Source organism: Panulirus ornatus, chromosome 11, assembly GCF_036320965.1.
Source record: "Panulirus ornatus isolate Po-2019 chromosome 11, ASM3632096v1, whole genome shotgun sequence".
NCBI lineage: Eukaryota > Metazoa > Arthropoda > Malacostraca > Decapoda > Palinuridae > Panulirus > Panulirus ornatus.
In genome coordinates this window covers 15987250-16000100 of record NC_092234.1, presented here as the reverse complement: position 1 = coordinate 16000100, position 12851 = coordinate 15987250, and the positions used below count along the sequence as shown (strand labels likewise).

Here is a 12851-nt window from a genome sequence, read left to right as displayed (position 1 = left end):
GCCTGAAGACATGGTTAATGCAGTCAGCATACAGAAACATAGAAAGTTGTGATGGGGCCCCAGAAGTGTGAAACTCAGTGTTCCCAGTACAAATGAATAATTACAGGGAGTTGACATTTTCCCAAGTTTGTTGACAGAGTCCTGCTTTTGGAGAATATTAAAGGAGACAGATTGTCTGTTGTCAAAGATTAGAATAGCTTTTAGGTAAATGGATAAGAAAATATTTGAAAAGCTGTTCATATCTTACATAAGACCAAAACTTGAATATACATCTCAAGGTTGGTCACTTCACTTAAAGAAGCACAAAGAACCTATAGAAAAGGTTTAGAGGAGGATAGCAAACACACAACCAGAATTAAGAGAGCTGAGTTGCATGTAAAGGCTAGAAGCCTTAAATTTGCCCATCTTAGAAGGGTAACCTGATCACAACCTTTAAGTTTTTAACCCCATTACACCTCCAGACAGATAATTTCACAAGCTGGGCAGTGCCTTTCGATGGATATTTACACATCCTTTGAGCCTTAATTTCAAGGCCATGCACTGAATCTGGGTAGTGGCTGAGGTCCAAGATAATTTCTCCCTACAGTTGGTCAACCTTCAGCCATGTGGATTAGAGCAATTTATGTGAGTTTTCTGGGAAGGAAATTGAGAAACTCTCAGCTAGATTTAGAAGACCAGCTTGCATTATGCTGCTAAACATCTCAACTCTAAGGGATAACTGAAATAACTGAGGCTGTACTCTTTAGCTTGCATATAGGAAAAACTTGGAAAATGCTCAAAGGGACGGTTCCCAAGCTACTCTCAAAAATTAATCCTAGTTGGCACAACAGGCATGAAAGACTGTAAAATATTATCACACTTAAGTCAAAATGTACAATAAGCACAATTAGCTAGTTACAAGGTCTTGTGCATCTGTCGTGTTTTGAGAATTCTTTATATTCTGAATTTTGGTTCTCAGGGAGTGACGTGAGTGACTTGCATCAAAGAAATTTGTGTTGATGTATCTGCATAACTTTACATTTTTAAGTGGTGGTACCGGTAAGGCTTACATTTTTAAGTGGTGGTACCGGTAAGGCTGACTTTCATACAAAGGAATTTACCTCAATTTGTATCATTGTTAAGTTTTACCCAAATTCATTATCTTGGCTTGATATATAACTGCTTACTACAGGAAAAATTCTATTAGGGAAAGGTTTATGATATGTTCAGAAAACTAATTAGGATCAATTTTAATGGCACTTCTCCCTCCAGCAGCCCCTTCTAAGCATAAAGCATGAATACTAGCACCTTAACACAGCTGAATGGAATATCTTACATAATATCTTTTCTGACTTTCCTTTAGTAAATTACTGTCTCCTATGGGGTGATGCTTCTGTCTCTGCCAAACGCATGGCAGAGGTTACTCTTGCGGGAATAGAAGCATTTATCCCTTCTTCCTCCAAAACGACCTTTTTGTCCAATCCATGGTTCAGAGTTTCCTATTCTGAGGCCATTCAGGCAAGGGATCAAGCTTGGAAAAACTCTCTTTTTCATTGACTCCCTTTCAGCTTTTATCACTGCCTGTAATCATTGCAAGCACACTATCTGTCTTTTTAATCTTTAGTTAAGGGCATCTCTAACAACTCTCAAGTTACCTTTTCTTCACTTTTCTGTTCTTGATGGTATTATAGCTGTTTCTGCTGTAGACAAGGCAACTCTCTTTGGTTCCTGTTTCTCCTCTAACTCCACCTTAGATGACTCTTAACATTCTTTACCCTCTGATACTCCTCTTACTAACCCTATACTCCTCCCTGTAAAAATCACTTTTTGGACTGTGAAAAGTGCTTCTTTGTCTGGGCACAAGTAAGGCTTATGATCCTGATGGCATCCATCCCTGTGTACTGAAAGTGTGTGCCTTTTGAACTTGTGCTTGCTTATCTGTTCCATTTCTGTTTAAAAAGCAAAACTTTTCCTTCTCCTTGGAAGCATTTATTGATACATCTCATCCCTAAGAAGGGTGACCATTCTGACCCCTCTAACTATAATCTTATTGCTTTAACATCTACCATTTCCAGTCTTTGAATCTCTCCTTAACTCCCAAATCCATAGACACCTCGAAACTCAGTCTTCTCTCTGATCACTGGTATGGTAAGATCCGTTGGTGATATTTTTACTATCTTAATCATATCTGGTCATCATCTCTGAAAGGTTTTGGGGAGTCATGTGTATTTGCCTTTGACATATCCAAAGCTTTTGACTGGGTTTTGCATTGGGGTCTCATCTGTAAGCTCCCCTTTTTTGGCTTCCCATCCTACTTTGCTCCTTCATATCTAGCTTCCTCTCTGACTGATCTGTCTCTGTGGTTGTTGATGGATCAGCCTCCTCCCTTTCTCCATCAACAGCAGTGTCCCTTAAGGTTCTTTCCAGTCCCCCACACTATTTTTCCTTTTTTTCAATGATTTCATATCTTCCAAAAATATCAAATGCCCCTATACATTGACAACTCAACACTGCATTTATCCACATCCTTCAATTTTGGTCCTTCTCTCACTCGATCTGCATCTTGTCTTGACACAGCTTCCTTAGTAAGCTCAGATTTGGACATGATATCTCAGTGGGGTAGACAAAATTTAGTAAAGTTTAATGCCTCCAAGACCCTGTTACTACTCATCTCTTTATTAAAAATACCTCACAACTCTCATCTCTCCTTTGATGGTTCTGTAATTCCACCTCTTGACTCAGTGAACAGACTTGATATTTTTGTAACATGCACTCTTTCTTGGAAACCCCAGTTTATGGGAATAGCTAAGTCTGCTTCTCAGGATTGATTTGTCCTTGTATGGAGATCTGGGGTAATTCTAGCTCTGTATCCATACTTGACAGAGTTGAGTCGAAAGCAATCCGACCTATAAACTGTCCCAGGCTAACTTCCAAACTTGACCCTCTTGCCCTACGCCACAAAGTTGGTTCGCTTTCCCTCCTCTGTAGGTACTACTTTGATTTATGCTTCCGAGAGCTGGCTGCTTGTGTGGCCCCTCCACTAGTTAGTCCACGCAATACTCAGGAAGCTGCTTTGTCACATGGTTACTGTGTGGCTGTCTGCAACTCAAGGGTGGGCTGGTTTGATAACTGTTTCTTTCCCTACACTTTGAAGCTATTAAACTATCTTGTCATGTCTTTCCCAATAACTATGACGTGGCATATTTTAAAAGACTTTTTCATTTCCTCCAAAATTCGTAAATACTTTCCATTGTCTTTTATTTTTTCCTTTCATAATATTCTCTGTATTTCAATCAAGGCCTGACCTTGATGTGGACTTTTGTCCATGACTAGTGCCTTCAACAGTAAAAAAATATATATTGTAGGCAACTTGAATTGGGAAAATAGCTCCAAAATTAAGGTAGAACTTTGTTTTTCATTTATCTCTGACAAACATTCCATGTGCTTAGCCTACCTCTCCCTGAAGAACTTGGCACACTAACAGTGAATTTTGCATTTCTGAGACTGATATACTTACAGCTGGGCTGGAAGAGTGTGATGTATGACATTATAGATAAGGCTTTAGGAGGCAATTACAGCTGTACTTTTTAGTTTTTTCAAACTGCCCTTCTGGAAACATTATAGTCTAATGTTTTGCTTGTATTAGATGTGATTGTGGGGTATGTGTAATGTGCATGTCCATCTTGACTATTTCAACCCTGTTGTTTTGACAGCTTTGCAGAACTATATGGGTGAAAGGCAAATGAGGATTCTAACTCATAAACAGGCATTTTACAAGCTTGTGGTTGATTTTTTGGTGGCTTTGATATAACTTATTTTTCTTTGAAATTCTTCAAAAAATGCAGTGCAAGCCATTTTACTACAGACACATTTGGAATGTAACCCTTTGTTAGAGAGAAAGATATTTCTTATGGCCCTGTTCCTTTCCTTGCATTGCTAAGCTTCAGAGTTCTCTTCTTTTCATTTTTTCCTCTTCATGCAATATTGCTTCCATTAAGATTCAAGTCACCAATCACCTGCAAAGCCCTATTTGATTTCCACTCCCTTTTTTCTGGAGATGGCCTTTGATAGGGCATGTTATACTGATATGGTGTTGGTCACTGTGAAAAAGAAATTATTACTAAACTTGGTTATGTTAATGATTTTGTTGATGAAGAGCTTAAATCTTAAGTAGCAACTTAGACACTAATATTGATACACAATTCCAGAATTTAGGTTTTTATTTTTGACTTTACTAAGTAAAGGTTCATCAGATTTCTTAGAATTACTATGATTACTCATCAGTGTTTGGTTAAAGTTTGAGAATGAAACTGAATTATGGATCTGTGTGTTCATGTCATATGTCCATTAGTGGCTCATGATTAGGTCTATGAAATCATGTTTTTTTGTGACCAGACTCTCTGAATTTTTTTATCAGAATTGTGTATTTGCTATTTGTATTGTACAGGGAGGGAGTTTCACACTTCTGGGGCCCCATGCCCCATGTCTTGATCATTCTCAATTATCATACAACATTTAAGATTAATGTATGCTGGGTGCATACATAGATCCATTCATCCACCATTATCTTACCATAAAAGAACTTCATTACATCTTTTAATAATTTTTGTGCTTAATTTCATGATATGTTCCCTGGTTGTCCCATCCCTACATCTTTCAAAGAACTGTTCAGTGTCTTCATCATCAGTCTGGTTTAAAACCTTCAGTTTTATGATCAGGTCAGTGCTTATTCTTACCTCTACCAAGGTGGGCTAATTTAAGGCTTAAAGTCTTTCCTTGTAATTCAGCTATCTTAATCTAGGTTCCATCTTTGTTGGTCTCCTTTTGACCTTCTTTGTAGCTTTTTGTGCTTCTGTAAGTGCAGTGACAAGAACAGTAGAAGTAAAACCTAGGTTTTGCCATGTGGAATATGAATAGCTTGCTAGATATTTCCCTGTTATATAATTGAAAACTATTCTAATATTTGCCACCAGGCAGTTGTCTTAAGTACATTATTCTCTTAATGTGGGACTCTTGACAGATTAGGAATGATTTTGGCTCTCAAGTTCTCACACAGAATTCAGAAGCTTAATTCTCACTAGTTAATAATCATATTGAGGCCTTCTTTCACTTTGTCTCATCCTCATTACTTTACATTTCCTTGGGTTGAATTTCATCAACCTTGTAGAGACGAACTTTGTAGTAGGTTTAGGTCCTCTTTGAGTAGATGCAATCCACCTTCAACCATGTCATTTTCATAGATCAAGAAGGGTGGTTGTCCAAGAGCAGAACCCTGTGGCACTCTGCTGATCACCTTAACCCTTTTGGAGAAGGCTTCTCTTACATGTCCTTTATTCCCTTCCTCTGTGATAATCTCCCATCCATAAAAGGAGTTCCCCCATATTCCTGCCTGATGATCCAGCTTCATAATCAGCCTTCCATATGGTACAGTTTTAAATGCTTTCTGACTGTTCAGTTACAAACAATTCGCCCAGACTTCCCATTTACCTAAGACAGAGCTCAATCTCTCATAGTAATCCAAGAGGTTTATTACATATGACCTCCTTCCCCAAAATGTTGCTGCTTCTCACACGGATAATTTCTCCTTTTTAGAAAGTCATCCATTTGCTTTTTACTGATCTTTTCTAGAACCTTACAGACTCCACATATTGTGAAACTGGTCTGTTCTTCAGTGCTTGTTCATGGTGTCTTATAGATTGGTATGATGTGTACCCTTTTCCATGCCTTTGGCACTTTTCCTCTCTCCTTTGATATTTTGAACAGTATTTCAAGAGGTTTATCTAGCATATATATACACATCTTAGCACATATGTTGAAATTTCATCAGGACCATAATCCTTGTATGGTTCAAGACCTTTTATTATTGTGATAATGTCTTCTATAGATATCTCAATGTTTTCTAAAATCTTCTCATTCCAAGTTGTTCCACCATAGGATTAGTTTGATAATTTAGCTGTTTTGTTACTTTTCAGCCATTTTGGCTCTCACATCATGAGGCCACTGTTAGATGATTCAGAGCACTGCTTCTTCATATATGGTTGTTAGAGTGACTTATATGTCTCATCTCTTTTCAGTTGTACATCCCTGCCCCACCCCTATCAAAAATGCCAACACTAGTGGAACATTCAATATTTTTGGGTCCCCTAAAGCATCACGAGAACTGCCAGATCCTCTTCTCAATTCAGACTGTTCTAATTCCTCTTGGGCAGAATTGAGCAGCTACATTGTAGGAACTTACCAGATGTTTCCCATGACTCGTGAAACTCAACAGATATTTGTTCTCAGATATCTCCGACCCATTGGAGAATACCAAGAGGTAAAGAGTTGTTGCTTTTTCATATATCTTGTTTTTCTTAGGGGGTTATAGGTTTGATATTATTGCTGTTTGAGTGTTTTTGAAATATTAGTAAACCATGGAGTAGTCTGTGAGGCTTGGTTGTGGATGGCAGAACCTGGTTGTGGTACATTATACATGATAGTGTGGCTGGATTTGTGCAAATGAGTCTGTTGCTTTTATGTTCCTGATGCTGCTTTATGAAGGTGGGAAAGCTATTTATGAGTAGTTAGAAGAAAGAGAATGTAAATGAGAGTAGTTTGAATTCTTAATAGGATTTGTGATGATTTTATTTTTGATGTGTTATTTATATGTAAATGATAGTTTGGACATCATATGAAATGTTTTTCTGAAAACTGAAATTGATGTCATGCAGTTAGCTAAAACTGTACTTATGTTATTGGATATTATTTTTAATGTTAGTTTCATGTCAAACCAATTTATTTATGCCTAAGTGTTTCTCCTGCCTTACTGGGTAGTTGAAGAAAAGAAGCAACAGCCACATTTGCTTACATACACTCATGAGATGTTATGTATAATGTGCTGAAACTAAAATTTCCTTCACTTCATCCTCTTAGCTTCGTAACCACTTTTGAGAAAACATGGCTGAAATATACACGGCAGTGGACAAGCAGCAAGAAGATAGTGCTTAATTTTAAAGTGTGTAAGTTTTAAAGGTTTAAAGCTATTGTTAAAGTGAAATAGGAATTAGAATGATCTACAGTTGATATAAGTTAACCCCTTAAAAAATGAAGCATTCAGATACATACAATAATGCAAACACTAAAAGTGAGAAAAGGAAAATATAGTGGAAATTAGCCCACAGTAAATACAACAGTAAGAAAATTTCAGAATCATTAAATGTCTTGATGGGATGATGATTTAACTGACAAGGAATTAGTAGAAGTTAGTGCAGATAAGATGGAGATACCAAATTAGTAGTATTCCTGAGATGGCAAAACGAGTTAGATGCTACAACCCTGAAAGAAGTAAACATGCAGTGAGCATTAATATTGAAATGAAAGAGGGCAGCATCAACAGATAAAACAAGTGGTGAAGGAAAACAGTAACGCAGGAAAAAAAACCCTAAAGGGCACAAAGATTAGATTTGTAATATCTTGATCAAGAAAATTGAGAACTGACATCTAAATATAAGCAGAGGTTCAAGGTAATTATGAAGATAAAATCCTGAAATGCAATGCGTAATGTGTGGGTAATGAGATGTATGACTGCTTCTAGGTTGAAGACATGAAAGTAATAGTGGATTGGTATTCATTTGTGATGCTTGTGTAAGAGAAATGGTAAATTGCAGCAAACATCTTCAGAGTTGGCAAATGCAGTGCTAACAGACAAATTAATGATACTGCTGATAACAAAGAAAGTGACTTTGAAATTAGTGAATGAGTCAGAGACAAAGATATTGATGAACTGAAGCTAGATAAGAATGAATAATTTGAAGTAAGATATGAAAGATGAAGAATAAGAAGAGCAGTAGAGGGGATAATCTCCTGATAAAAGGCTGAAAGTGATGAAATAGTAGAAAGTTAGCTTAATCAGAAAAGAATCTATAGATATTATTATATATGGAGATGCAAATTTAACAAGATACGAATTTAGCCATAAATGTGAAACTATAATCATAAAAAAGCTGTAATTATTATATGAAGTTGCAGATACAACAAGAGGAAGATGCGAATATAATGATAGATGTGGAAATAAACCCCACAAACTCTGCAGAGCTTGATGCCATTTTGGAAGTTTTGAAGCAAGAGGATGCTGTAATGGCCAGAACTCTAATTACAAACTCCCAGATATGTGTTCATGAAGGTCTTCATATACTGATGGGGCTATGTTTCTGAGAAACATCACTATGAAATGTCATTATATGAGCATTTGAAACCCAATAGATAAAGGGGTTTACATTTATGAGCCCGAATTTTCTATATCAATCTATGTATGTTGCAATATGAATTTAGCAAATTTGCCCAAGACTTACTTTACCATATACTGACGTCTATATATTTAACAGTATTGGGACTTCGTTATGATAGAATATACAATATCTCTTACTTTGTACTGTATTTAATGAAAACATACATGCATTGATACATCCAATACTTAGAAAGTATCTAATGAAAACTACCATCTTTTGATGTAGATGGTGCCAAGAGTTAATGAGTTGATGAGTTAGAACGTGTGGAACTCTTCCTTATAGTCAGTGAAAATTAGATGAATCATGTAAATCAACGTAGATTCTGATGAGAGCTTTCTTTTTTATCCAAGAATCTTAATTAAAATACCCTCTCTGAGAAGAAAACACCTCTGCTAAGTCCAAGAGTATAGATTTTACAAAGCCCTATAGAATGAGAGAAGAAAGTGCACTAAAAGTGTACTAAATTCTGTTATAGGTGTGGAGGAGAAACACGGGAAGAGGTGACAGAATTTAAATATTTTGGATCATTTTTGGGTAAGTTTGTCAATATGGATGGAGAGATAAGGGAGAGAGCAGAACAGGGTAGAAGGGTCATAGTATCCTTAACAGAATAATGAAGGGCAGAGTGACCCATGCAGCCAAACATATACATGGGATAAAGTCCAAGAATACAGGCTGTGGAAATGAGTTATTTGAGAGAAGCATGTAGCATGATTTGAGAGAAGGAAGAAAGTGAGGGGGTAAATGCCTCTGTTTGTAGCACAGCTTTAAAGTTGCAGATACCCTGTGAGAAAGGGTTCATGGGATATAAAAGATTTTACAAAGCCCTATAGAATGAGAGAAGAAAGTGTACTAAAAGTGTACTAAATTCTGTTATAGGTGTGGAGGAGAAACACGGGAAGAGGTGACAGAATTTAAATATTTTGGATCATTTTTGGGTAAGTTTGTCAGTATGGATGGAGAGATAAGGGAGAGAACAGAACAGGGTAGAAGGGTCATAGTAGCCTTAACAGAATAATGAAGGGCAGAGTGACCCATGCAGCCAAACATATACATGGGATAAAGTCCAAGAATACAGGCTGTGGAAATGAGTTATTTGAGAGAAGCATGTAGCATGATTTGAGAGAAAGAAGAAAGTGAGGGGGTAAATGCCTCTGTTTGTAGTACAGCTTTAAAGTTGCAGATACCCTGTGAGAAAGGGTTCATGGGATATAAAAGATTTTACAAAGCCCTATAGAATGAGAGAAGAAAGTGTACTAAAGTGTACTAAATTCTGTTATAGGTGTGGAGGAGAAACACGGGAAGAGGTGACAGAATTTAAATATTTTGGATCAATTTTGGGTAAGTTTGTCAGTATGGATGGAGAGATAAGGGAGAGAACAGAACAGGGTAGAAGGGTCATAGTAGCCTTAACAGAATAATGAAGGGCAGAGTGACCCATGCAGCCAAACATATACATGGGATAAAGTCCAAGAATACAGGCCGTGGAAATGAGTTATTTGAGAGGAGCATGTAGCATGATTAGAGAGAAAGAAGAAAGTGAGGGGGTAAATGCCTCTTTTTGTAGCACAGCTTTAAAGTTGCAGATACCCTGTGAGAAAGGGTTCATGGGATATAAAATAATATTGATAGTGAAAGATTATCTGAAATGGCCTTAGAGTAGTGTCTGCCAGGGCAGAAGGACCCTAGTTGTCAAGATGACTCTTAACCCATGCATGTGACTGTTGCACATACGTCACAGTATTTTATTTTCTGTTTACTGTGGATGGTACATATCAAAATTCTTGTATTGCTCACTTCATAGAGGCAAAGTGTATAGCCATTAATGTTTTGTGGTGGCATCCCACACACTCTTACGAGATACTACAACCCAAATTTTTTCCTGCATTGGTCAATCTGTGAGCAAGTCATGGAGGTATGTACAATATTTGCATCTTCTCATCGTGAAATATTTTATGAAGCTGTAAATTTCTAAAGGAATAGCATATACTATTCATAAAAACCCACTTCTCACTGTATATGCCTGACATTAGTGTTAGTGTTGGTTTACTTCATATGCTTGATATCAGATCAATATAGTTTAAAGGCTGCATTGTATATGTAAGTGGTTTATATCAGGTTGAGCTGAATATAAATTTATTTAGAAAATTATATCGTAGTTGATTTTGATAAATTTATTGATATTATTTTTTAAGATATTCAAGAATCTCCCACTTATTCAACAATGTGTACAATGAATGTTAGAACTGTGTTGACAAAAAAGGTTAAGGTTGTGTTCTTGCCGTACTTATCATCTTGATGAAGCTTCTTCTGATCCTTTTTCTTCACATTGGTCTCATGGTTTGTGGGACAAACTGACCCTAAAGAGGAGTGCAAGTTTTGAAGTACTTAAAACTTTTTCTCCATGGTAATGTTTCACAAGCATTTTTCCAGTTGTGTTACTTACCCTTTTTTACCACATTCTTTTGAATTTTTTTCTCAAACCAACACTGTCTACCATAGGGTTGATGTCTGTTCTGAGAGTAATGAGGTGTGTCTCTGTTGATGACTTTAGAAAGATACCATTGTTGCTGAGTGGAGGTTGTTGATTAGTTAGAGGGTGGACCTGGGCAGTGCCATGCTGTTACTTCCCATCAGGTGGTTAAAGCAGGGTTAAAGGTGGAAATTATGTGGTTTCTGTCCCCAAGAAGTTTATGATATCTTTCATGGGTGTTATGACACTGCCCTGGAAAGAAAGAGTCCTTTATACTTCATAACTTACATTTTTGGGATGGACCAGTTATTTAGTCTTTCACATTACTTGTATGCACATCCTAAACCCATGTTCATTATGTTCTAGTGAAGCATGAACTTCCTCATAAACATGAGTGCAATTTACTTTTTGTCTTTGCATGCTAAGTTGATTGAACCTTTGTTGTCTTAAGTATAAAGAAATATTATCTCTTTGAATTCACTAGATATTTTTTTCAAATCTGTTCATGCAGAAATTTTAGTATCCGATAGCGGTGCTATAATACTCCTGTATTATTGCTTTTTTATATTCTTGTATGATTGTTTCATAATGAAAAGGGTTTTGGGGAACTCATGGTGTCATTGTGTTACCAGACTCTGCCTACTTATGGTTACACCACTTTTGAAAAGTCATCTTTGATGAAAGGGAATACAGTCTCATCAAAAGACTTCATATTTCAAAGGAGTCTATCATACCCCTGAAGCTGGAATTATTGCTACCTTTGAAGCTATAGGAGCCCCTTCAGGAAAAGGGGTTTTGGATTTATATAACAGTGGACCTCCATGGTGTAGCAGTTTGTGTTGCTGACTGTGACGCATTCACAGGCTGCCTGGGTTTGAGCATGTAGGAGCCCCCATCAGACCCTCCCATATTAGTTGCCTTTTATTGCAAGCAGGAGATACATAGTTTTGAATCCTGGTTATGGCAGTTGGTCCACAGTCAACCCAACTGTTCATCCTTCCTTAGGAGTTGGTGGATGAATTCAGTACCTGGTTAAAGCTAGAGAATAAAAAGATGTTTTGGAAGGAGGTAAATAACATGTTTAAGATAGAGAACAGATGGGAACATTATTGAAGGGGGTAAGTGATAACAGGTTGTGATGAAGTGAGGAGGAGATGGGGTGAGCATTTTGAAGGTTTACTGAATGTGTTTGATGATAGAGTGGCAGATGTAGGGTGTTTTGGTCAGGTTGGTGTGTGAAGTGAGAGAATCAGGGATAGTGGTTTGATGAAGAGAGAAGAGGTGGTTAAAGCCTTACGTAAGATGAAATCTGGCAAGGCAGGAGGATGGATGGTATTGCAGTGGAATTTATTAAGAAAGGGAGTGACCATGATGTTGATTGGTTGGAAATGATATTCAATGTATGAATGGATCATGGTGAAGTGCCTGAGGATTGGAGGAATGCATGTATTGTGCCATTGTATAAAGGCAAAGGGGATAAAGGTGAGTGTTCCAACTACAGAGGTATAAGTTTGTTGAGTATACCTGTCAGGTTGTATGGGAGGGTATTGATTTAGAGAGTAAAGGCATGTACAGATCATCAGATTGGGGAAAATCAGAGTGGTTTCAGAAATGGTAGAGGATAGCACATCAGGTGTTTACTGTGAATAATGTGTGTGAGAAATACAGAAAACAGAAGGATTTGTATGTGGCATTTATGTGTTTGGAGAAGGCATATGATAGGGTTGATAGAGATGCTTTGTGGAAGGTCTTGAGAGTATATGGTGTGGGAGGTAAGTTGTTAGAAGCAGAGAAGTTTTTATCAAGGGTGTAAGACTTGTGTACAAGTAGAAGAAAGGAGAGTGAATGGTTCCTAGTGAAGGTGGTTTGCTGCAGGTGTTTATGATGTCATCATGTTTGCTTAATTTGTTTATGGATAAGATGATGAGGGGGTAAATGCAAGAGTTGGAGAGAGGAGCAAGTATGCACTCTGTTAGGGGTGAGAGGGCCTGGCAAGTGAGGCATTTGTTGTTTGCCTGTGATGCAGCACTGGTGGCTGATTCGAGTGAGAAACTGCTGAAATTGGTTACTGAGTTAAGAAGATTGTGTGAAAGGAAAAATGGAGAGTAAATGTGAAGAAAGGCAAGGTTATT

General features: G+C 37.3%; 1 protein-coding gene across 1 annotated transcript in view; it reads left to right on the top strand.

The window, feature by feature from the left end:
* The window catches only part of mahj (LisH and WD40 domain-containing protein mahjong), a 212913-nt gene that overhangs the window by 64789 nt on the left and 135273 nt on the right, over positions 1-12851 (top strand). Inside the window, exon 6 of the mRNA XM_071666225.1 lies at positions 6054-6295. Coding sequence (XP_071522326.1) covers positions 6054-6295 — 242 coding nt within the window. The remainder of the gene's footprint in view (positions 1-6053; positions 6296-12851) is intronic.